Below are 26454 nucleotides of genomic sequence, written 5' to 3'. Positions count from 1 at the left end.
GAAGTACTGTTTAATTTTTCAGTAGAAGTTCAGATGATAGAATCCATGCTCCTCACTCAGGGTGTGCAGTTGGCCAACTGTCAATTAGAACTAAACTCTTCTGTTTCAAAGCAGAAGTTCCTCAGAGCCCAGCCCAGTGCTGGTGGCCCAGGTTAGGGAGAGCAAGCCCATTTCACCTTTATTTCTCTCTCATTATTCCCTCAGGGGTCTCCAAGCCTATCTCCTCTGTCTGTCCACACCTCTCTGGGCCTGTTTCCTCAGTTGTGCAGCAAGCGGGTTGGGTGGCCAGGCCTCTGGGGCCTTTTAGTCCACCTCCTTTGGGTCCATGGATAGAAGGTGGGTGTTCCCAAGTCCCCGGTTATGAACAGCTGGGGCTCCATGCCCAGCCCTGTGTTAGACATGGAGTGGTGAGTTCTGGTCTTGAAAATGTCTCCTTCTGGCCCTGAATCAGAACTGAGTGCCTCAGCAGAACTCTTCTTTCCTGCTCCCAGCCATGCCCCAGGAAACCATGTAGCTGTTCTCCCTCTTCCAAGGACTCAGGAGTTTGTGGTATCCCCTATTCTATTTCCCATTTCCTCACAAATCTCTGGGCTGGAGCAGGAGAGCAAGGCTGTAAGGCAGCCTGGAAATGCTGGTGTCCTAAGGTCCAGGAGGTCTCCAAGCAAGAGCACAAAGGGATGGGGGTTGAAGGGACAAGACGTGATTAGACTTCCAGCTTGGGGTCTTGTGGACCTGCAGCCAGGTGCAACAGGTCACAGGGCAAGGCCATGTGTCACTGGTGAGCTTCACTCTTCAGTGCCCAGATGCTCAGTGCTCTGTGCAGGCCACCTGGCTGGTCTAAGATACTCCACTCTACCCAGCTTGCGCTTCTTGCCAGCAGTCTACACTTAGGACCCATCTTGCTTCCTCTCTCCTCTGGCCACGGTCTGGAGTCTGATGAGGTAGTAGGGGTTAATGGACCTAGCTAGTAAGTGGAGTCAGCACTCAAACCATGGCTTCACTCTTTGTCTTCCTAGAGCCAGGAGATACGTGCTAAGTAAGACAAGCCAAGGTAAGTGCACTCTATCCCTGGTTCCTTCAAGAAAGGCCTGAGAATCTGAATGGGCCTAAGCGACGAGAGTGATGTATTCCCCCCACCAGGAGACCAAGGGTCTGAGCCCACATTTGAGGGGCTCGGTAAAAGTCACAGGAGTCTCCTCCCTGTGGGTCATCCGCCCAGGAGGTAAGAACCTAGAGGAGAGTTCAAGTACTGTCCCAGAGCCAGTGCTGGTCACTGAGGTCCATGTATCATTAATAATACAGAGCTGGCATTTATGTCTAGACACTGTTCTGGGCACCTTACTTCATTTCCTCTTTTCATCCTCACAATAACTCTGCGAAGTAGGTGCTATTTATCATACCCTCGTTTTACAGCTCAGGAAACAGAGGCAAAGAGGTTAAATAACTAGCCCAAGGTCACATAGGTAATAAGCAGTGGGGCCAGGATTTGACCTCAAGTCTCTCTTTCCCATCCTGTAGGCCTCCATGCCTCCCTTGCTTTAATGGGCTGTGGCCAAGAGCCCCACCATAGTTCGGACCAAGCCATGGTCACCAGGTCTGGGTCAGCAGTGTGCTGGAGCCAGCATTTATATGGCTTTCAAGAACCAACTGTACGCATCTTTTTCCAACTTCTCCTTCAGTGGCATCAAGTTGGTAGCTTAAAAAAGAACATACTGGGAATATTTACACCATGGAAATTGGCAAATGCTATACACACCAGTTTTTCCTCCCAGAACACCTGTTGTTAAACATCTACCAGCACACACTGATCTGGGTGCACCTGGGAGAGCCTGGAAAACCTGGGCCCTAGATGAGCCGCTGCCGATGCATTAAGCAGAAGGCCCATGGCAAGGTGCTGCTCAGGGACCTCGGGCTGAGTGCTCAGGCCTTCTCTCCCGGGTATCTAGGGCTGCCAGGCTGTTCTGGGAAGGTGCTTCTAGTCCCAGGACCAGACTAGAGAGGCAGAAAAACCCCAACTTGGCACTGAGTCCTGGCTCTACTATTTACCCATCGCGAGACCTTAAGGCAAGTCACTTAATCTCTCAAGGGTAGAACGGGCACAGAAACATCATCGACTTCACTGGGCCTTTATGAGGATTCAATGTCAGAGATGTGTTGAGACTTTGTAAACGAAGCTGTGCCACTCAAGGAAGAGCGACTTGGTCCCTTCCTAACCTGCCTGTCGTAGGCATGTTCCACTTCCTGAAGACCCACATACCCCTCTCTCCCCACCAGCCCCCACCAGAGGGTGGCTAGGCGGTCCAGAAGCCCCCCAGTTCCACAGCACAGTGCTACTCCCCTCCCCCACTCTCTGTCCAACACTCAGGTCAGCTCCTGCTGCCTTCAGATCCTTAGCATCACTCCTCATAACAGGAGACCCCTGTCAAGATGCGGGCAGAATGGCAAGTTGCTCCAGTGCTGGGACACTCAGCTGTCTGGGAAGGGGACAGCTGTACCTCTTCTTGCACTCCTTTCTATGCCGTGTGAGCAGGTTGAAAGAGGACAAATCAGAGGTCCAGCTTCCTATTTATTTTGGAGTCAGTTTAAATATACCAAAATGACAACCAACATTACTCAAATAACTGTATACGTGGGGAGGTCCAAATGCCCCCTGGAGTAATCAGGCTCACCTGCCCAGCCCAGGGCCTCTGCTGGAATTAGATCAGCCTCAGACATGACACACAGGGTGGTTCGGGCACTCAAAACATTCTTCTCAGGGAGGCCTTTCTGGGAGCCAGAGGGCAAGTCAGATTCAATTAAGTACAAGGACAACAAGGCATTCAAAACAACTGCTATTTATTATAAAAGTCAGTGGCTTCTGATTAGAAGCCTTTTTTTTTTTTTTAAACCAAATAGGCTCAAGAAGCTGGATGGAGGTTGGACTGACGAACATCTTCCTCTACCAGCGGTTTGTGGGACACATCACGTTTCTGCCAGTGCTAAGGCTAAAGCCCATATTCAGAGAAGCACCCTGACAGCCTTTCTCCAGCATCTTGCAGAAAACAGAACCTCAGCACTCAAAGCTACATCAACCCATGTGACCTTGCCCCCAGAGAAGCACCTGCCAGTTTGGGCATGGAGGAAGAGAAAGTGGGCAGGAAATTCTCCTTGGCTCCTTAGAAGGCAGTGGGAGCCCAGGGAAGCGTTCGGCCCCAGTGCAGCCTAACTGGGAGGGAGGGATGGGTAGAGGCTGCTGGGCTTCTCCTTCCTCACCCTCATGCGGGGTGGCTGCCCCTCTGGCTCCTTCAGAGCTCCTCCCTTCCAAGTTCCTACTGAGAAACAAGAAGGCACAAAGGAAAATCAGCCACCTCCTGGAGGTCACTGTGGGCCACCTGCTTTGCTAAGAGCCAAGCACAGATCCCTGCATTCTACCTGCAGGAGAGCCCACCCGGCTCAGAAGAAAGCAGTTCTGCCTGTGGGGAGGAGAGGGAGGGAGGGGAGGGGAGGAAACATGGTGAGGTGGAAGCAGGGAGCAGAGCTTCTGCATCCCTCCTCTCCTTCCCTACCAGAAATGCAATTAAGCAAGCAGCCCAGACTCAGCCGCACAGACAGCGCTTCCTGCTGGGGGAAGTCAAAAGGGCTGTAGCGGTGGGAGAGGGAGGTCATCAGGCCCCAGATCTAATTAACCAACCTGCCTTGCTTTTGATGTTGCTGCATTTCCTCTATTAACATTAATGATGGTTGGTTTGAATGTCCAAGCATGGCCAGAAGCTTCCCTCCCCACCACCCAGTAGGTAGCACAGCCTGTCCCTGGGACCAATATCCAGTCTCCGTGGCAACCATCTCCTGAAGATGCTTTAAAGAGATCTGACCCTGTCACAGTTGTTGGGAGCTACAGAGGGGGGAAAATGGAGTGTGGCAGATTCATCATTAAATCTTGAAGCACCAAAGTCCTCTGAGACAAAAGAAATATGTTGTCATGCACCAGGAAGGAGGAGGCAGGCTGAAGGGCTGGCCTTGGGTGGTTTGGTTCTACCACAGGGTTTTCTTTATCCCTTTCGGGGAGGAAGTGGAAGGGGCAGCTCTGAGCTTCTCGTTCGAGCTGCAGCGTGGTAGATGCAGGAAGCTGGGATGCATTTCTAGGTGCCGTGGGTCTTCATTGCTGCAGCAGTGACAGAGAGAAAGGGAACTGCCCACAGAGTGAGGGAGGGGTGAGCAGAGGAGGACTGTAGAAGTGACACTGGGAAAGCTCAGCAGGTGACAGGAACATTAGTTTGGAAAGGCCAGAGTCCCCATACCCCAGCACCACGCAGATTCCCTGTCCTGTCTCTCATCTACCTTGGGCGCTAAGCAAGGTTCCCAAGGGCTCTCCCAGCAGCCAGGAGAATGCATCTGCCTTGCCCTCCAGGCCAGGCCAGATGCACTTGGAGATACCCGGCCTCTGGCACACAGGGCCTGGAAACACTGAGCAGCCCAGGATAGGACATCATTCCTCCTCTGAGTCTCACAGTGTGACAATCCCAAAAAACGAGGAACCAAGGACTAAGGCAGGCCGACGCTCCTGAGTCCGGTGCTCTCTGTGCGTCAGGGGCAGGAAGTCCAGCTACCTGCAGCCACTGGGGGCGTGGTGGGAGCCAGGCCCTCCAGCTCGGGGCGGTGCGCCTTTCTCCACGCTGGATTCATCTGTTTGTGGGAGGGAGGGCAGCACAACTTTGACAGTCCCATCTGCTTTGCCTTTGGTGACATCCCAAGGTGAGGTCAGTATTCTCTGCCCTCAAGGCCCTCTTAGAGGTCTAAGAATTTTTGATGGATCTTACAAACTAAAACCAAAGAAATCCAACATGAAAAAAATACCAGAAAATACTGTAGCCTGGACTATTTTAGTTTATGACACTCAGCTGTCCACAGTTACATGGCCTGTATTCCACAGGGATATGGACAATGTGCCCTCACATACACACACACACCCCCACACCCACCCTCTGGCACCCATCCTCCCCCACGCTGTGCACGAGGGAGCAGCCTGAGAGGTGCCGTCCTCTCTGTGGTTCTGTGGTGCTGTGGTTCTGTGGTGCTGTGGACGGAGCTGCGGCTCTCTCCCGGCTCTCTCCAATGCTGGGTTCCATTCCCACTGCACTCCCAGAGCTGGGTCCTGGTGGGCAGAATTCTTCAGGCTCCTTAGGCAGCTTCCTCACAGCTGGAAGGGTCCAGTACTGCTCCCCAGCTGGCTCTCCTGGGAAGTCCTGGACCCAGGATGGAATCTTTGCAGTGGCCTCAAAAGTCCCATGAGTCTAGCCACCTTAGTCCTGCCATCGGACTTTGGGGGTCCTGGGCCAGGGGACCAACCATCCCGTAAGCCAGAGGGTGGAAGAGGTAGAAGCTGTGAGAGAGAACCAGCAGGAAGCAGTTGGCACCCCCAGTGCCTCAGCTGAGGGGCTTTGAATTCCATTCCTCCTGCTGGAGCTCCAGAGAAATTCCCCATCGCCAAGCCCAGTTCTCTTTCATGGCCTTGTCTGTCTGAGTCCCGCTGGGCACACTGTAGCTGGACAGCTTAGTAGATGCTGACTCAGTGACAATCGTGAAAAGGGCTCTTCCCAAGAGGCCCAGGAGGGCAACCCTTCTAGGGGTCTCGTTATGGGCTATTTGGCCCGGAGTGTTTGTCAACATGTAAATGTAGCCCTCTTAGGCAGGCACGTGCTCGCAGGTCACAGGCCCAGCACCAAGTGGGGAACCGGGGAGACTTCCAAACAACTCTCCCTTCCAGCCACTCATCCCCACACTCCCCATTCCCACCCTTCCCACCCCACCCGCCAAGAGCTGTTCCAGCAGGGGGCCACAGTGACTAAAGAGGGGTACCCTGTCTCCCATTGCCACCCAGTGGCCCCCCACCCCAAGAGCTGTTCCGACAGGGGGCCATGGTGACTAAAGAGGGGTACCCTGCCCCCCATTCCCACCCTCCCCCTCTGGGAGCTGTTTTGGCAGGGAGTCACTGTGACTAGAGGGGTACCCTTCCAGGTGTGCTGGGATGGCACAAAAGCTGAACCACCAGCAAAAGGGGAAAAGGCAGATTAAGCCCTGCTTCTCCTACCTGGCTGCACATTAGGATCACCTGGGGGACTCTGGAAGCCATGGCCCCACCTGGGCCGGGGTGAAGCGGAACCTCTGGGCATGGGCACTGGTGGTGTTAAAAGCACCACAGGGGATTCTCGAATGCATCAGGGCTGAGGCACCACTAAGCCCGCACTGGGAGGGCACGTGAGGTGCAGGGATGCTCACCTGTAGGCGGTTCCCAGGAGCAGGCTCAGGATTCCCACCACGTGTATGCCTCTTGCCAGGGGCCAAGAGGCCAAGCCCCAGGCACAGAGCCGCAGGAGGGTGTCCCACAGAATGCCTAGAGCAGAGGAGAGGAGAGAAACCTGGAGTCAGCCAGGCAGGGGATGACTTCTGGGCTACAGAAGAAGGAGCCACTCCAAGTCAAGGAGCAGAGAGTCACTCCCAGCACTGCTGCCCCACAGTGGCCCCCCCTCCACCTGCTCTGTCTCCCAAGTCCAGGTGGGTGGCACTGACCTGTCAACATGCTTGAGAAGAGCATGGCTGGGAAGTAGTGGTGGAAGTAGAGGACCCGGCCCATCAGGAAGAACGGGAAGTAATGGAGTGTCCAGCCGAGCAGGACCTGGCCGCCTCCTCGCAGCAGGACCTGGGACAACCCTGGGCCCAAGCAGCACAGCCCGGTCAGAAGACAAGGAGTGGGCAGAGATTCCAGGCTCTGGTCCAGCTCTGCCCCTTCCTTGCTGTGTGACCTTGAATATGTCACATCACCTCATTGGACCAACCCAAACCACGCTACAGAAACTGGAAGAAGAGAAGCTGGAGCTCGAGAACTCTGGTCAGGGTCCAGCCTAGTGAGGCCTGGGCACCAATGGCAGGTACACCAAGCACCAGCAGGAGGCAGCCCAGCCTCTAAAGAAACCCCTCTACACCTGCAGACAGCTTCACTCCCTACTTCCACCTCCCACATCTTTGCTGCCACACAGATCTTTGCAGCGGCAGACAAGCGCTAAGGTGAGGTCACAGGTGAGGATGGAGTGAGGGGGTGTCTGGGACTATGACTGTTCAGACAGACAGCTGCAGAGGCAAAAGGGCCTGTGTGACTGTCTCAGGTGCTGTGGCCCATGGTCTGGCAGCCAGAGTTACCAAGAACAGCACTGGGATAGGAACCCAATAACCCTGGAGGCTCCTCTCTAGCCCAGAGAGGACAGGGCCATGGAACAAGGAGGTGACAGAAGAGAAAAGATGGGCAGCTGTGTACATAGCATGGGGCTAAAAGTGAGGGCGGTGGAGTCAGACTGCACGGGTTTGAGCCTCAGCTCTATCACTTACTAGCTGTATATCCTGGGACAAGTTTCTTAATCTCATGGTTCCTTGGTTTCCTAATCCATAAAATGGGGGTCATAATTGCCAACGCTCTAGGGTTGTTGGGAGGAAGTAAAGTGTTTAACACAGCACTGGGTACTTGGGGGTCGTTAGCTTTCAAAAGCAAAGGATAAGGGAAGGTGTGGGGTGGTAAACATAAAGGATGGCCCATCAGCAGGCAGCCGGCCCTCCCCAGGGGTGCAGGCGCTCTGCTACCACCAGGTCAGGGGAGGGAGAGCCCCAGGGGACCTGACCTGCAACCTCCGCTGGCAGCTGTGCCCCTCTCTGTATGGCTATAGCAATGATGCTCCCTGAGAGGAGGTAGAGGGCGATGCTCAACAGATTCAGCCACCAAACCACCTGTGCAGAAATGGGAATGGGCAGATGAGAACGCAGCCACTCTCCATGGGCAAGTGCTCCAGGGCCTGAGCCAGGAATATTTAGGCACTCACCGGGTTGCCAAGCAGATAGACTCGGAAGTCTGTGTCATTGATCCCTGAGAAGCGTAGACCCTGTGGAACGGAGATCACCCTGCTGACCCAGGTCCAGCCCATCCCTGGCCACACCCATTAGGGGGAGGAAGATGGTCTTCCTTCACAGATAGGGAGGCTGGACATGAGGCTCAGGCTATGCAAATTCTACATGAGCTCTCTGGGAAGGCAGGGTCAGAATTAGGGCAGAAAACAGAGCCCTGCCTCTGGCCAACCCATCCCAGGATCTGCCTGCCCTAGCATACCCACCCCCACCTCCACCCGTCTCCCTGGTCTCGTTCTTGGCTCCATTTCCTGGGAGGAGCCCCAGCCTCGGATCCTACCTGATAGTTGATAGGCCAGTGCCAGGGTTTGGATGTGAACTCATTGTCCTTGGGTTTGAGGCCACTGTTCCCCTGCATGAAGGTAGCAAAGAAAAGCTAGTCAAGACGGAGATCTGGAGGGTTGACAGAAATGTGAGGCCCAGGTTTCTCTGATACAGGGCCAAGCGCCGAGCACAACCTTCTCTTCTTCCCTTCCCTTGCAGAGAAGAATCAGGGATCATTTGCAGCCACTGTCTGCCTGCCTACAACAATTGCTTTACTTCTCCCAAACAAGCCTCCATTTCCCATAAGGGGTCCATTCCAACCCTCTACGCTAGGGAAAAAGAAGGGAAAGGGGAATGAGGAAATTGTTACAATGGGCACAAAATATATACCCATCTGCCAAGCCAAGGACAAGGTGTGAAAATGATCGGAGAGGGGATATAAAATGAGGCTTACTGCCAGGCACAGTGGCTCATGCCTGTAATCCCAGCACTTTGGGAGGCCGAGGTGGGTGGACCACCTGAGGTCAGGAGTTCGAGACCAGCCTGGCCAACATGGTGAAACCCCATCTTTACTAAAAAATACAAAAAATTAGCTGAGCGTAGTGGTGGGTGCCTGTAATCCCAGCCACTCGGGAGGCTGAGGCAGGAGAATCACTTGAACCCGAGAGGTGGAGGTTGCAGTGAGCCGAGATCACACCATTGCACTCCAACCTGGGCAAAAAGACCAAGACTCAGTCTCAAAAAAAATTTAAAAAATTTTTTTAAAAATAAGGCTTACCTATTTGTTCCCTTCAGGGGCCAATTTCAAATAGAAAAGTGGAAACTCTCATGCATGCCTAGACTTGGAAGAGGTTACGTTAGCCTAGTGTTTCTCCACCATTTTTTCCCACTACTGCCCCTCTACCAGGAGCGCTTCTAGACAAGTGTTTCCCTAAACATTCGCCATGACATTTTAATACTTTATACTGTACATCTCACTTGTGCTATATACATAAAAAATAAGTTTGGTTTTTTTTTTTTTTTTCCCTCTAAGAACACATTTCATCTACTGGGAGAGAAATCAACCCCAATGCATGCTTTGAAGGACCCAGACACAGCCTCCCTAATCCAGCAGCCAAGAACATCTGCTAACCTGTCTCTACAGGGCAAACCAGGTCTTTGCTAAAACAGGAAGGAGTAGGGTCAGGATCCGGGATTTTAACCACTAGGACTGGGGTCAGCCTCATCACTGGGACAGACTGGAAAGGCCTTTCCCCGGAAGGGGAGTCAGCTGCCATGACTTAGGCCGGAGCTTCTCCGCCTCAGCACTCCCGACATTTCGAGCTGAGGAGTCTTTGTTGTGAGGACTGTCCTGTGCATTGTAGAGTGTTTAGCATTCCTGGCCTCCACTCACTGAATGCCAGTAGCACTCCTACCCTCAGCCCCTCCGTTTCCCAGCCAAAAATTTCTCCAGACATAGCCAAAAGTCCCGAGAGGCAAAATCGCCCTCAACTGAGAACCACTGGGATAGCCTAAGAAAGATCCAGAAAGTTCAGTGGACTGCCACCCAGTGCCTTAGGAATCCAGTTTGTCAAGGGGATGGGAAGAGTTTACAGGCCTCTGCATGGTGGAGAGGTTGTGCCTCCAAGGTCAAAAGTGCACTGGGGACGTCAGACACAAAGGGGACAGCTGCACAGTCCCTGAGTCACTGTGGCCCTTTGAAGGACCTGGGAATGAGGAATGAATCATTCTGGACCCCTGGAGCAGCTGCTGAGGGAAACCAGTTCCTTCACGTTGTACAGTTTGGTCCCAAACCCAAGGACTCCTGTCAGAACTGTACCAAGCCAAGGGAATCTTATTCACGACATTAAACTCTGAGAAATCCTGCTCTGTTGCTAAACTAAGAGAGAGAGGAAAGAAAAATCTGCAACCTTCACAGGCATATGTACTTGTAAGTTGTTCTCTATGGCTGAAATCTGGATGGGCTCATTCCTGCAACTGCACCAGGCAAGGCAGCCTTCTCCTCCAGGTCCCGGGCCACTACTCAGCCGGCAGAAGAGCCCTGCCCCTGCAGTTTCTGTAGTCTGGACTCAGTGTTCTCATCTCTTTCCCCTCCCTGACTCTTTGTTGGCCGAATAAGAAAGCTCTCCTATTTCCCTTTTCTTCTCTGACTCTACTTCTTAGATGATGAAAGACAAAATGAAATTCCTAGATTTAGTCTTAAAATTTGACCCAGGCCCAGAATGATATTCTGACTGACAGGCACATGTTCAAAAGAGCTAAGCCGTCAGGCCACAGTGACAGCTACAAGCAGAGAGTCAGAGAGGAAGTGACCCAGAGATGCTTAATGTCAACTCATCACCTCCCAATGTGCAAAAATGACAAAATTTCAATTTTAAAAATTTAATCTGGTGAAATAAGTCAACTATATTTCCTGAGTACTGCTTACATAATCACTTCCAGGAAAGTCCACTCGACAGTGGCTTACCAGGGGAAAAATAACAAGCGCTCCACCTCCCTGCAGTGCTGTGGGTAGAGGGATAATCACAGAGCTGGCTTGAGATAGTGATTCTTAAACATTATTCCTGCAGAACACAGGTTTTCCATAAGCCAGAATAAGGGGCTCTTCCACTAAACAGCAGGATGACAGCCAGGGAAAATTTAAGCTAGTGAGTAGAATTTCCTCAATTTAAAGATTTCTTCTCTGAATTTTTCTTAAACCTTTGATGCTACAACTGCTGTCAGCCACTAATGATAGACAGCGCAAACAATGTCTTCGAAAATCTTAAAAAAGAATCAACCAAGCCCCGCCTAAGCAGTTTCTGTCCAGGAATATGAGTGGGCTTGTGGCTGGGATTTCATGCTGCGTATAAACAACACACTCAAATTAGCTATCCATCCTAACTGATCCTGATTTCGTATGATGGAATGAACTATCAGGATCTCATGATCTTCAACTAAGAGCACTATGATTTTCAGGGGCTCTGCCACTTGGACAGATTTACAGATCACTTAGAGGTGGAGGAGTGTAGTGGTAACTAGCAGTAACACTAAAAGCCTACCAGCCTGGCTCTGAGGGCTGGATCTCCCTCCTACACTTAGCTGTGTGATCCTGGGCAAGTTCCCCGACCTCTCTGTACCTCAGTTCCCTCTCCTGTAACTGGGAATGACAGCAACCTCCACATGATTGTAGTAAGTATCAGATGAGTTGATAAATGTACAGTGCTTCACGTAGTGCCTGGCATGAGCTGTACAAGCATTCACTGGTATCATCAACATTACCACCATCCTCATTCTGTGGTGAGGGAAATGCCTTTGAGGATCACGGAAAGCCATAGTGAAGACGCTTTCAAATTCCTCCACAAGGGGGAATGGATCTGTAGCATGGCATTGACTTGTGATCCAAAGTCATGGCTGCCCAAAAGCTCTTAGAGATGCCATGAAATGAGAAGGGGACACATACCCGGATCATGACCATGTGGGATTCTAGCAAGATCTCAGGAAAACTGGGCTGCAGCACATTCAGGCTGATGTTTGGCACTAGGGGAAAAAAAGGCAGGAGAAAAGCCTTTGTCATACATTCTCTCCTCAGTCTGTCCATGGTACCCACATTCCCACCAGAATACAAGTGCAACCTTGCTGATAAGTTGACAACTGTTGAAGAGACAGAAGAAAGCTTGGCCCAATTCTTGATCATCTACTTAGCTGTATGAAGAACTCATCAGGCATTCTGAGAAATGCAAAGGAAACAGACAAGGAGGCTTCACCTGCTTGGTCCTCCGACAGCTCTCAGCACCATCACTTTTCACTGTGGTACTGGCTCAAATGCTGCTCTCCTATTAGGCATAAGGGACAGCTGCACAGCCCCCGGTCACTGTGGCCCTTTGAAGGGCCTGGGAATGAGGAATGAATCATTCTGGACCACTGGAGCAGTTGCTGTCGGGACAAGGACCAAGTCTGTCTCCTCACCAATATGTCCACAGGGCCCCACATGGTTCCTGGCATACTTGATACAAGAGTTGTTGAATTAGTTGATTAGTGGGTTTGGCTAGATTGGGTGGGAAGAACAAAATGAAGGCACACATAAGCTTGAGGTGGGTAGTTTAGGAAAACAGATGATGAATCCAAATACTTTCTGAGTTGAAGCTGACAATGCAGTGGAAATATCAAATTGGAGCTTGGGTGTAGAGAGTGGGGCACAGATTAGGGTTGTGCTTGTCACTTTCTATAAAAGCGTTGGCTGGATATGTGGGGGACGGGGAAGCGACTCCACACTGAGGCATAAAGGGAAAGTACCAGCTTGCTCCAAGCCTGGAGGCTGGGGAGGTGCCCATGGTGCAGGGGAGAGAGGAGCCCAGAGGCAGACGAGACAGATGGACCTGCAGATGGCCACTGGCCACTTTACAGAGAGGAGTTTACGGAGGGAGTAGATGAGAAGGAAAGGAGTATGCTATGTAGGTACAGACAACTCCAGAAAGAGAGTGTTAACAAGGAACAAACAGCAGCAAGTTGAAGGGATAGCAGAGTCTACAAACGCTTACTTTGCTAAGATAAGGGTTTCTTATACATGTTTCCCTCCAGAGCCAGCCCAGAAAGTGACCTCACTCACACTTGGGATTGATATGGTCCTCCACATTCCAGATAGAGTTGAGGGTTTCTTTCAGGTATGGGGTGCAAGTAACTTCCAACTGCTCCCAGCCCCTGTGAAAAGCAGAAGTCACAGATGTCTCTCAGAAGACCTGAAATCCACCAGAGAGCAGCACTGTCTTCTGCTCTTAAATCCACAGGCTCCTTCTCTTTTCCACCTGGTGGCCATTATTTCTTCATGTTCCATGTTGGACAACTATCCTAGGATAGTCCAGCATACAGTAGTCCCATTTTTGAAAGAGACATAGACCCAGAGAGTTATTAGCACCAGCCAGATGTGAAAATGTTGAACTATCAGAACACATAAAACACGAAAGCTGCCCTGGAGTTCTGTGCTCCATAATATACCCGATGCCTACTCTCCCTCCATCTGCCACTAAGAACAAGCAGACAGGAGGCGAACACGGGAAAACGAAAAGCTTCTGGCATACTCCTTGTAGAGTGAAAGGAAAATCAGGACCCTTGATTGGGACAGCAAAACCCTAGAGACTTACCACTTGGGCAGAACCTTTCCCGAGGAGCCCAGGACACAACCTGTGACCAAATGGATGAGGCGAATTCGACTTCTCAGCACTTTGATCCGGTTTCCAAATTTTCTGTTTACAACCTCAATCCGCCAGAAATCATTTGAGTCCCCTGTTCCATTCTGCCACAAAAACCAAGAAAAAAATACAAAGAAAGTGAGGGGACTTTAGAGAAAATATGTCAGAAAGGGAAATGGCCACCTTCAGATGCCACCATGTTATGAAGGTCAAAGACCAAATCGGGCTCAATGATAGAGATGGGCGAGGTTACAAGAAGGCCAAAGAAATATCCCAGGTGACTGGCATTGTCCCAAAACTCACTATTACAACCAAAACACAGTAGTATGACCCCTGGAACCAGAAGTCCAACTCTTCACTTCATAGAACTGGAGTTCAAGTTCTAAATAGATGTCTTTGCCCTTCAATCAAACTCAAGACATCACTCTGAGCCAACAGAAACAGATCTGGGCCATTTGCATCCATTACCTTGGCCATCTAGGTACTCACTCATCTAAGCCAGAAAGGTCTGGCCTGGCTATCGCACTTTGGAAATTAAGACGTGTATGTCTAATTCTTCTCAGAAGATGCCCACAAAGAAGATCAGAACATTCACAGTCTTGACCTAGCACAATGTGGGATAAGCAAACAGAAAGAGGGCTGGGAAATCCACCTGAAGGCCAGAATCTGTATACAGTTTTCCACTAGTAGTTTTTGTCTTCAGTTACTCCCAAAGCCCTAAGTACTCATAGAGCTTTTACTCTATTAGCTGCATCTCTTTGAGGTAGTAAAATACAAAAGCTGCAGAACAGGGAAGTGATACTTAAAATAAAGCCAATGAGAACTTGGGATCTGGCAAAAGATAAACATACATGTTCGTCGGGGGCCATATTGTGGGTCCTTGTTTTCTATGTCCAAGGTGATTTTAAAAGAGATCCAAATAGTATTCATATTTGATATTTATTAAGTATCAAAACATGTAAATGGCATGGTTATTATGTGAGGAGAGAGATGGAGACAAACAGACTTCATAGGCTGCTTTTCCCACAACAAGCCTAGCCAAAAAGCTCCCAAATGTTAAGAGACTCCCTGTGCAGCCTCTTATCCTGAGGAACATTCCAGAATTCTGGGGAGGAGATATCCCACCACACAACCCTGAGCCAAGGCCCATAACTTTTTACATCCTGCTCACACCCCTGTTGCTTACTTACTATGCCATAGCCGGTGACCTGATAGTGCTTCCGGGTCAGGGGGGCCTCATGATAGTGACTGTGCAAGTTCCGGGAAGTTCTAGAAGTTAGAAGAGAGAAGTGTCATTATCCTATAGAAAGAAGATGTGCAACATTTCTTCTTTTACCAAGGATGTTCAGAGTCATCTGTCAGGATAAGAAAAATTAGAATCTGAACTATTAAATCCAACATATCAGGAACTTTTTTCCTATTTACTCTCAAGAAATATCATGAGAACTGGAGAAGAGATGAGCCCAAACCAGGAGAGACAGATGGTAGGAGCACTGGACGGCATGCCAAGAAAGGGGCTAACTTTAGGTGCTGGCAGGGAGGTGGGGGGCGACTTTCACACATTTAGTAGCTTTGAAGCACTTAGCTTGCCTGACTTAGGAGGCAGGTTTGAGGAGAGGAAAAATTAAAACTTGTAATCTGCATGGCCTGAGCTAGGTAACCTCCTCACTGCCACTTACTCTTTCTGCTCCCATCACCAGGTTTTTTAAGTAGACTTCTGTGGAGGATGAGAGGGGTTTAATTTAGCTTTTATTTATTTAGTTTTATGTAACAACTCTCACTTTTATCTGGAACGAGTAATAAATGTTCATTATAAAATTTGTGAAAATTTGCAAAAGTAAAATTTAATTACAATAAATTTTTATTAATGACAAAATGAAATTTATTTAATAAAATAAAAATTTTAAGTATTCAAAATCCAGCTGACTCGGAAAAAAACCACAGCTAATTGCTTCTCTCTCTCTCTCTACACACACACACACACACACACACCCTTGATATTTAAAAATTTGTATCTGATAATTCCAGTCTATGAAATGTTTACGGGTCTGCTCCTGCTCTCTGTCATTTCAGCTTGTTCTTGCACACAGTGCCCTATTTTCTTGTGTGCTTTGTTACTTTTGGGCATGTACTATTGTCACTAAAAAACTATTTATGGGAATGAATGACAATTTCTCCAAAGAGGGCTTACATTTGCTTTTAGCCATGTACCTAGGAGACATGACCAATCTAGGATCATGTTCATTTAAATTCATGGCTTGGAGATTCTGAGATCATCCGGGTGACATGAATTTGAGCCCCAAGTTCATGTGAGGATCAAATGGTAGTTCCAACTTCTCAGGACCTAAGGACAGTTCACTACCCAACCCCCAACACTTAGCTGGGTCCTAAAGTAATTTTTCCTGGGCACAGGTGCATAGGGCAGATTTACCCTTACCCTAAGCCTTTGGGGGTTCCAAATACGGGGAAGGATAACTTAATAAATTTACCACTTTGGGTGAGCCTAGAGGTTTGACTTTAAAACCTCTTCTCTCAGGAGGCAGCCAAAAGTCAAGATTGTGGGATCAAAGCAAAAGTGGCTTCAGTGTCTCACTTATTTCTCTGGATTCCTCATTTCACTTAGGTTTTGGCCTGGTAACTCTTTAATATCTTGTCAGCTTTTTTATGCTCTTAAGAAGTCTTTATATTATTCCAGCATTTTTAGTCATTTTCAGTGAGAACACTGGTTAAATAAGCTAGCTTGCCATATTCTCAGAAACAGACTCCTACATCTTTCTAAAGGCAGCCACTTAAGAAGCAGCTTTGGGAGCCGGGTGTGATGGCTCATGCCTGTAATAGCAACCATTTGGGAGGCTGAAGCGGGAGGATCGCTTGAGCCCAGGACTCTGAGGCCAGCCTGGGTAACATAGTGAGACTCTGTCTCAAAAAAAAAAAAAAGCAGCAGCAGCCTTGGGCAACTCAAATTTTCCTCTAGGAAATGGGAAACTGAAAGGTCCCCAGTAGGCAGGGGCAAAGGCTGGCCTGCAATTTCATCACCTTCATAAAATGCTTCTCCTATTCTCGCACTGCAGCCTTGCTCCACTGACCAGAGCCTTATCAAAATCTAACTTCTGTTTACTTCTTAAAATAACTGCCTCCCCTTGGTGCCCATACCATTTATTTATCCAAACTGCAAATAGACTTACTCTTTGTGTTCTAGTCGAATAATGTCTCCATGTCTTACAAACTCCACTGGGAAGGAAGGGTCTAGGGGATCTGCCAAAAATAAACAAGGATTGATATCCAAAATCACTTACCAGGCTAGTATTAATCAAGGACTGACTGGTAAAGGGTTACAGTACCATGTAGTGTCTGCTAGAGGTATAACCAGGTACTCTCAGACCAGACAGGAAGGACCCCTAAATTGTCTTGGGGGACTAGAGAAGGCTGTCCCAGAGACAATGCTTCAAAAGTCTCCTAAAGGAAAGGGAGGATTTTGTCAGGTGGACAAGCGGGGAAAAGGCACTAGAAGTGTGAAAGAAGAAAACTTCTGGCCGGGCACAGTGGCTCACGCCTGTAATCCTAGTCCTTTGGGAGACTGAGGCGGGCAGATCACCTGAGGTCAGGAATTTGAGACAAACCTGGCCAACATGGTGAAACCCCATCTCTACTAAAAATACAAAAAATAGCCAGGCGTGGTGGCGCACACCTGTAGTCCCAGCCACTCGAGAGGCTGAGGCAGGAGAATTGCTTGAACCCGGGAGGCGGAGGTTGCGGTGAGCCAAGATTATGCCACTACATTCCAGCCTGGGTGACAGAGCAAGACTTTGTCTCCAAAAAGAAAAAAAAAAGAAGAAGAAGAAGAAGAAAAACTCCTTTGATGAATAGCAAATGGGTTTCATACCGTAAAGCTGGGTGGGGTGGGGGAGAGTGGGAACAGATGAGGCTATGAACAAGTGCGGCCAGACTGCATATTCCAGGCGGGAATGTGGCCTTTACCCAATAGGCACTGAAGCCCCACTGGAGCTTAAGCTGGGAATAATAAGACTTTAGTAGTAATAATAGTCTTCTAAAAAGTAATTCCATACAAATGACCACTTGCCCAACTCTCCTCAAAATCAAATAAACCCTGACAATTGTGCCAGCGAGTATCTTGTCTTTGGCAATAAACTTGCTAAATGTGAGGCGAAGAATGATGAAATGATTAAGGGACTACACTTCTGTATCATCTCAAAGTCAAGACCAATCAGGATCTAGAAAGGTGATGACATGGAAAAGGAGCTGGCAGTAATCATAGCAACACAGAATGGATCCTTGCAAATTTCTGTTCCAAACAGTGAGATACCAACACACTATAAATAGATCAAGGTCAGGAAAGATAAATTTGCCAGTGCAAATCACTGGCTCTCGAGAGAATCAGAGAACTCAACTGAAGAGATGCCCATTTCCATGCTGACTGTTAGGGTCTCTTAAAAGCATTAATTAGCAAGATGACAAATCAAATAAGTCAATAGGGAGTGAGGCTTTATTTCATATGCATTTGGTGAGGAGGGGCATTTATAGCCGTCAAGAACACAAAGACCCTAGTCTATAAAGCTCCCACAAAATCCTTAATCATTTTGATGAAATGCAACCATCTTAACTCAGAAGTCACAATAGAATAACAGACTAGGAATGTCAAAGACTCGGTTCATGACCACACGATGGAAGTAAAACTGGTCTTCCCTCGTAACTCCTCACTGTGATAGAACACTCACATTTGGCCTGCTGAATCAATCAATATCCATTATAAAGGTATAGAAACAGACTCTGCCCAATGGTGTCATAATTTATCCTACTAAGGAGCAGAATGCAAAGTGGTTGTATACACCACGTTTCTAGCCTACATGGCAATAACAGGAGGTGGATTTAGGTGAGTAGCTGCCCATTTCTCCACAAAGGCCCAGGAGCAGCTAAGCTGGGATAGGCTAAGCCAGGTGGGATTTGCTGAGGAGTCACAGAGATACCTGTGGCACAAGACCGTCAGCAGAGATGACAGGCTCGGAAGGTGAGTGTAAGATGCCCTCTGTTCTCTCCTCAGCTGCAGCAGAGGCACAGCCTGCAGGTAGCTAGCTGTCTGACCAAAGAAAGGAAGATCTGGCTCCAGTCTTACTCTTGTCATAAAGCCCTGAGAACCCAATAGGTGTGCTGCAGAGTTACTTCACCCAGGCCAGTTGGGAACAGATCAGCAGGCATTGAGTCACATCCCAGGAATTAGTCTAGACAAATTCCAGTCACAGGACTAGTAGCCCCTCAGATCTCCAACTGACTGACTCAGGCCAGGGCTGAGCAGTGGGCAGAATTCTATCTTATCAAGACAACTTGAGCCGCACCACATGCTACAGTGTGCAATGTTTGGTGTGCTCTATGTCAGAAATGAGAGCAGCAGCCAGGTGCCCTCAGCAGCAACCAGGTGAGTGGCTGGTGGGGCCACTCACCAGCCCCCAGTGACATGCTCAAGTAACCTCTACTTGGATTAAATCTGGGCTCTGCTATCTGTCTTCAAAATGACAGCTCTAAGAGCAAGTTCTTACCTGTTTTGCTCAATGCTTATCCCCTATGCCAACAACAGTGCTTGGAACACAGTAGGTGCTTAATAAATAATAATCAAAAGGATAATTGAGATAAGTAAAGGTGTCAAAGATGGTTAGCAAAGCCCATCTCAGGATCATTCTTTTGCAGGCATGAGAAATCTTAAGGAGGGCTCAGAGAGAGTAACAGCACAAGAAGCATCAGTCTCTGACCACATTACCTGAATTTGTGTTATGTTTCTTGATAATCCACAGGTTGTTGTAGTCCTTGTGCAAATAGGTGGTGACCTGGGTAGGGGGTGGGGGCGGAGGGAAGAGGAGGCAGGAGGGAGAATACCATCACTATCAGCACAGCTGGCCAAGAACAATCAACATCAAACCAACATTGCTTAAGCCAATTTCAGAATCCCTAGCCACCAACCTGAGGGGTCATGTTTCCCAATGGGGCTCAGATGTAGCATTGGTGAGTGAAATTCTCTCCTTCCTTCTGCATTTAGAGGCCTTGTCCCACAAGAGCCTTTTTGTCTCTTTGTATCTTTCTGCATCTTGTCCTAAAAGTTCTATCCAGCCTTCTAGAGGGAGGAACCATGAGGCCTTATATAATCGACTTCAGCACAAAAACAAAATGAGTATTTAAGTGCATTTTCAAAGTAATTAAAGCCGGGCGTGGTGGCTCATGCCTGTAATCCCAGCACTTTGAGAAGCCGGGGTGGGCATATCACCTGAGGTCAGGAGTTTGAGATCAGCCTGGCCAACATGGTAAAACCCCGTCTTCACTAAAAATACAAAAATTAGCTGGGTGTGGTATACGCCTGTAATCCCTACTACTCGGGAGGTTAAGGCAAGAGAATCGCTTGAACCCAGGAGGTGGAGGTTGCAGTGAGCCAAGATCACACCACTGCACTACAGCCTGGGCAACAGAGCAAGACTCCATCTAGAAAAAAAAAAAGTAATTAAGATCATGCCTCAAACTTTCTAAATGAAAAATTCATGCTATTATATTTTCTATAATGTGGCCAAATGAAACTAAAAAGCTCCACAGATATCCTCTCCTAGAATTTAACTCACATTTTATACAAAAAATCTGGAAACAGTATGATTGTCTAGTAACAGAAAGATAGTTAACATGATAGTATGTCCTGGGATAGAATATTATACAGCCATAAAAAATGTTTCAGAGCATTTTTTTAGCAACATGGGAGAAGACTCATGAAATGCTGATGCTGAAAATGGCTACCATTTATTACCAGGCACTGTTCTAAGCATTGGGCAAGTCTTTTTTTTTTTTTTTTTTTGAGATGGAGTCTCGCCCTGTTGCCCAGGCTGGAGTACAGTGGCACAATCTTGGCTCACGGCAAGCTCTGCCTCCTGGGTTCATGTCATTCTCCTGCCTCAGCCTCCTGAGTAGCTGGGACTACAGGCGCCTGCCACCACGCCTGGCTAATTTTTTGTACTTTTAGTACAGACGGGGTTTCACCGTGTTAGCCAGGATGGTCTCGATCTCCTGACCTCGTGATCTGCCCGCCTTGGCCTCCCAAAGTGCTGGGATTACAGGCGCGAGGCACTGTGCTGGGCTGATTTTTTTTTTTTTTTTTTTTTTTTAGTAGAGATGGGGTTTTGCCGTGTTAGCCAGGATGGCCTCGATCTCCTGACCTTGTACAAGATCTGCCCACCTTGGCCTCCCACAGTGCTGGGATTACAGGCGTGAGCCACCGCTCCTGCCTGGGCAAGTCTTCTCTCATTTAACCATCATTACAGCTCTATGCCGTAGTACGGTTATCCCCACATTACTTACAAGGAAACTGACGTTAAGTAATTTGCTCAAGGTCACACAGCTCATGAGTTGGGGAGACAGAATTCAAACCAGGGCAGCTAAATAAATGCTCCCAGGATAGAGACTAGATACATCCAATTATGCCAATTATGTAAACAAGTAGAGAACTCTTACAAATGAGTTTTTATAACCCCAACTGGACAAAATATGACCAATTTATAGTCATATGCCACATAAAGACATTTTGGTCAACAACCAACTGCATATATGATGGTTGTCCCATAAGATTATAATACCATATTTTTACTACACCATTTCCATGTTTAGATATGTTTAAGTTAATACAAATACTTACCATTGTGTTCCACTGTGTTCCAACTGCCTGCAGTGTTCAGTACAGTAACATGCTATACAGGTTTGTAGTCTAGGAGCAATTAGCTATACCATGTAGCTTAAGTGTGTGGTAGGCTGTACCACCTAGGTTTGTGTAAGTACATACTACGATGTTGACCTAACGATCAAATCACCTAATGACCTATTTCTCAGACGGTATCCCCCCGATGCACGACTGTACTTACAACGAGATTCAGAATTAGCATTGAGGGGAAAAATTATTTTGCCTGCATTATGGCTGCTTCTTTTGAGTGGTATTTGCTTCATTCCTCAGGAAAAAAAAAAAAAAAACTTAGGGATAATGGTATTAAGGATACACAAGAAGCTAAAAAGTTTTGGTGCTCATAAAGAAATTAAAATGAATTCTACATTCCTGAGAAAAAGTTCGATATCGTCCATCCAGCCTGGATTTGCTCAAGGAAGTTAAGGTTCTATGATGCTTATGTGTGTACTCTGTGTAGATGTGTGGTAGGAGAGTAGTATTTGAGTGTCTGTTTTACAATGTGTAGATGTGTGGTAGCAGAGCAGTCTTTGTGTGTCTGTTTTACAACAGCAATTACGATTAAAATTCCTACAAGAAAAATTATTTCTTTATCATGAGTACAGTCCATGGCCCCTTTTCCCATTGAAATGTTTGTTTTGACAATGGAGATTTTTATACCATGAGATTTCCTAAGAACACAGGTATCCAATTATAGCGGAATGTTGTACATTAAAACATTTAGATAAACACTTAATCTTCTGGGATTACATGTCGTTTTTGTTTTCTTTTTCATACTTTTCTATATTTTCCAATTTTATAAATGCTATGCTTTAAAAACATTCTAAAATAGAGATCTAGACCTGTTAACAAGACATTAAACTGCAGGGCAGGAAGGGCCACTGGAGGTAATTATTTAGTCCAATCCCCTCAATTTACAGATGAGGAAACAGACTGAAAGGCTAAGTGATCTGGTCAATGACAAAGCCAGACACTTTTGTCCCTTGGTCCTATGCACTTTCCCTATACCACCATCACGTCTCACACCTCCACACATGGGCTCTAAGTATGTAACACTAGCTTAACAGAGCCTTTCGGAGTTTGGCCTTTCTCTCCCTTTGCACAGTGTAGATGTTCTGGTCACCACGTTTGTAACTGTAGTGTCTTCTACATGACACCTGCAGCAATTTATCACCACATGAGAACACAGTACAGCTAGTTGTCTCTGCCCTGGGTGTACATGACTTAGAATCATCTGGACAGCTTAAAACCAAACCAAAAATGCATAATGCATGGGCCTCATCCTAGATCAATGAAATCATCATCTCTGCAGTGGAGCCTAGGCATCAGAATTTTTAAAAATCTCTCCGTTGATTCTAAGTGCAGCCAGGGCTGAAAACCACTGGGTCAGACATGAATGGAGAATTAAGGATAAGAAACTGACACTAAAACCCAATACCCTGTAATATGGTTTGGCTCTATGTCCCCACCCAATTTTCATCTTGTAGCTCCCATAATTCCCACGTGTTGTGGGAGGGACCCGGTGGGAGACGACTGAATCATGAGGCCGGGTCTTTTCTGTGCTGTTCTCGTGGTAGTGAATGGATCTCACGAGATCTGATGGTTTTATTTTTTTTATTTTTTTGAGACACAGTCTCGCTCTTTCACCCGGGCTAGAATGCAGTGGCGCAATCTCAGATCACTGCAACCTCCACCTGCCCGGTTCAAGTGATTCTCCTGTCTCAGTCTCCTGAGTAGCTGGCATTACTGGCGGGTGCCACCAAGCCCAGGTAATTTTTTTGTATTTTTAGGAGAGATGGGGTTTCACCATATTGGCCAGGCTGGTCTCAAACTCCTGACCTAATGTGATCTGCCCACCTCAGCCTCCCAAAGTGCTGTGATTACAGGCATAAGCCACTGCACCTGGCCAGAGATCTGATGGTTTTAAAAACAGGATTTTCTCTGCACAAGCTCTCTCTTTGGCTGCCGCCATCCACATAAGATGTGACTTACTCCTCCTTGCCTTCCACCAGGGTTGTGAGGCCTCCCTAGCCATGTGGAACTGTAAGTCCAATTAAACCTCTTTTTTTGTAAATTGCCCAGTCTCAGGTATGTCTTTATCAGCAGCGTGAAATCGAACTACTACACCCTTGTCACTTTCTAACAACTAAAAGGGAAATAAAAACAAAGCATTTGGAGAGGCACAACTTTTTGTGAAGTACAAATCTTTGTAAAGATTCCATGCTTTTTGCCTCTGTTCACTGTCCTTTGTCATAATTATTGCCTCCAAACTGGTTCCTTGTGAGCTATCACATTCCCACTGAAGTTACCTTTCTAAACTAGAGATCTAATCATAATCATAATAATTTTTATTGCCTCCCTAATGTCTACGGAGCAAAGTCAAATCTACTATAACACAGGCCTCTCCCCAGTATGGCCCCACCAACCTCTTCAGCATCCTGCTTCTCCCTCTCAGGCATCATACACTGCAGCCACACGAACACTCCTTCACAGTGTCGCTCACTCATTCAGATGATACTCACATGGCTAGTCTCTCATAAGCACTTCACATTGTTATCTCATTTAATCCTCACAACTGCCCTATGATGGAGAGAGGTACTACTTATTTTCCCCAACTTAAAGAAGAGGATACAGGCCGGGTGCGGTGGCTCATGCCTGTAATCCCAGTACTTTGGGAGGCCAAGGCAGGCAGATCACAAGGTCAGGAGATCAAGATCACCCTGGCTAATACGGTGAAACCCCATCTCTACTAAAAATACAAAAAAATTAGCCGGGCATGGTGGCGGGCGCCTGTAGTCCCAGCTACTCAGGAGGCTGAGGCAGAAGAATGGCGTGAACCCGGGAGGCGGAGTTTGCAGTGAGCCGAGATCGCGCCACCGCACTCCAGCCTGGGTGACAGAGCGAAACTCTGTCTCAAAAAAAAAAGAAGAGGATACTGAAGCACAAGAAGATGAATTTGTCCAAAGTGACACTCTATATGAAAGCAGGCTTCACACCCAGATCACCTAGTCTGGTTCCCAGGTCTGTGTTCGTAACTACCACACTTTACTCATCACCCATCCCATTGCAGGCACTGTGCTAGGCAACTGAGCCTTCCAGGAGCTAGCAATCAAGTACCAAAGAGACGGCAGGAAGTAAGCCTGCGCAGTTCAATATGAGAAGGTTTACCACGTAGGCATGTGGAAGGTGCCATCAAGCCTCTCATCAGAGGGGCACCCCACCCAGTACCACAGAGAGGTGGGACACGGTGGTCACTGAAGATCACCTATGCTGATGCCTGGGGTTAGCCAGAAGAAAGAGAAGGGTGCAGGGCTAGGAAGAATGTTTCAAGCAGGAGGAATGGGATAAGCAAAGGACAGGAGGCAAGAGAGTGAACTGTTATGGTGAACAGCATTGCTGCCGTACAAGTGCACAAAAGGTTCACTGACCTGCTGCTGACGGGCACCAATGCCCTCGGGGTAGAGGTGCCTGTGCGAGTGCAGATAGCCGATGGCCATTCGGAGGTTCTTCACAGTAATCACAGAGCCGTAGGCCAGGTCTGGGAGGAAGACAGACAGCAGAGGGGTGAGCTGCCACAGTGCTAGAGGCTGCCCCTGCCTGCGAGGAGCCTCGGAAGCCACAGGGCTCACTAACCCTCTGCGAGACTCCCCTGGGCCCCGGACTGAAGCCCAGCTGCCTTCTCACTCCCACGGAGCCGACTCAAGACAGAGTTCACCACAGGGCCCACTTACTCCCCTCCCTCCTGAGGACTTCAGAAGCAGCTGGTGTTAACACTGTCATTATCAAAGCACCATGTGTAACAGCAAAAGATGAAAAGCAACTTGTCCTTCTCAAGGTCTCTACATGGATTCAATGGAATAAAGAAGGAAGAAGCATTTTCTGTCTTTGCCTGGAACATTCTCCAAGATACAACATTTTGACAAACCGTTTTTTTCACTCTATATTCTTTTGTGCCTTTTGAATCTAGTACCATATGGTTCAATGGTGTTTTGTTTTACTCTGAATTAAAAAACAAAAAACACAGAAAACCACTTCCCAAGAGCATCCCCTCCTCCTATAGGTCCTGAGTTATTGAGAAGTCTCTTTTCCTTAATATTGCCCCTCTTCCAATCCGCTGGAATGACCCGCTCCTGTTTTTCTTGGTTCATTCAGTGGACCAGAAGAATGTATTGATTACACAGTGGATCCAAAGGTGGAGGAGGCCTGCCTGTGGCCCTGGAAGAGCCCTGTCTACAAGGCTTCACACACTGACAAGTACAGGACGGTGGGCAAGTGCCCCACAAAGGCATGACGATGTGTCACACAGTGGGAGTGGTGGGAACTCGGAACAGGACAAATTCTCTCCCAGGGAGTAAAGAGAGGACGACTCGATCGAAGAGATGACAGCTGAGCTAGGCCTTTAAATAATGAGCAGGAATTTGCTAAACTCCACAGTTGTGTTCTTCTGAGTTCTCAGGCAGGCCAACCTCAGCAGCCCTACACACGGCTGACCACCTTTATTTCTTGAAATGCTCTCTGTTCCCGCTTCTCGACCACACGCTCCCTCAAGGGCTGCTCCTCCGCAGCCTCCTCTCCTAATTCCTCCTCCGCTTGCATTCCCCAGTGATCTGACCTCAGCCCTCTTCTTTTCCTCTTTCTACAGTTTCCTTACAAATCACAGCTACTGCTACAGCATCAATTACCCTTTTACTTGGCTGATTCCTCCTTTGAAAGCATCAGCCCCAAAGCCCACTGGCCCCATGGCACCAATTTCCCCAAGCAGCTCACTGTCAAGCCCTCTAGTGTGGAATTCAGTATCTGCTCTTCCAACCCAACTTCTTCTCCTGCTTCCCTATTTCTCATTCTTCCCAGCCTGGGAGAGTCTGCTGTATTTTAGGCACTGTGCAAAGCCCTGGAAATACTAAAATGAGTAAGACGCAGTCTCTGCCTCCAGGAAGCAATCACCTGCACTCAAGTCCTTAGTGGCATCTTTCTTCCTCCCTTGCTATGTCCAGATCTCCCTTACATACGCCCATCTGCCTTACCCTGTGGCTGCCCCACCATGTCCAGCTCAGGTCCCTGCAATAGCTTCCCAGAGGGCTTCTCCTGCCTGCAATCCTGTCCCCTCCCCAGCCAGCCTCGACTCTCCCACCCATGTCATCTCCCTACAGCACAGCCTTCCGGGCCTCCTGGCTGCTCAAAGACCTCCACTAGGTCTCCACGGCCTGTTTAAGGAAGTCAAATACTTCATCCAGACACCTCAAACCCTCATAGTCTGGGCCCAACCTAACTTTTCACATTTATCTTCCAGTAGTTTTCTGCATATAACCTGTGCCTTGAGTTTTACTCTGTCCTTGGCTTTGATCATGTCATCCCTCCTGTCTGAGATGCCCTCTCCTC

The 26454-nt window shown here is 48.2% G+C and overlaps 1 protein-coding gene across 4 annotated transcripts in view; it reads right to left on the bottom strand.

The window, feature by feature from the left end:
- Positions 1–2818: 2818 nt before the first annotated feature.
- The window catches only part of POMT2 (protein O-mannosyltransferase 2), a 47424-nt gene continuing 23788 nt past the window's right edge, over positions 2819–26454 (bottom strand). For 2 of the 4 annotated variants that reach the window (XM_003902100.4, XM_009212035.4), the window contains 13 exons: positions 24504–24613; positions 19129–19195; positions 16544–16613; positions 14549–14627; positions 13311–13462; positions 12779–12870; positions 11633–11709; positions 8207–8278; positions 7845–7904; positions 7647–7752; positions 6547–6687; positions 6256–6370; positions 2819–5359 (listed from right to left, as the gene is read on the bottom strand). In XM_003902100.4, the coding sequence (XP_003902149.1) occupies positions 5254–5359; positions 6256–6370; positions 6547–6687; positions 7647–7752; positions 7845–7904; positions 8207–8278; positions 11633–11709; positions 12779–12870; positions 13311–13462; positions 14549–14627; positions 16544–16613; positions 19129–19195; positions 24504–24613 (1247 nt within the window). In that variant the 3' untranslated portion in view covers positions 2819–5253. Of the gene's footprint in view, positions 5360–6255; positions 6371–6546; positions 6688–7359; positions 7446–7646; positions 7753–7844; positions 7905–8206; positions 8279–11632; positions 11710–12778; positions 12871–13310; positions 13463–14548; positions 14628–16543; positions 16614–19128; positions 19196–24503; positions 24614–26454 lie in introns of all 4 variants that reach the window. The other 2 variants (XR_004184846.1, XR_004184845.1) reach the window with 2 other exon arrangements.

This window comes from Papio anubis, chromosome 7, assembly GCF_008728515.1.
Source record: "Papio anubis isolate 15944 chromosome 7, Panubis1.0, whole genome shotgun sequence".
In the NCBI taxonomy this organism is placed as follows: domain Eukaryota; kingdom Metazoa; phylum Chordata; class Mammalia; order Primates; family Cercopithecidae; genus Papio; species Papio anubis.
Note: the sequence above shows the minus strand (reverse complement) of the source record. Positions and strands in the feature narration are given on the sequence as shown.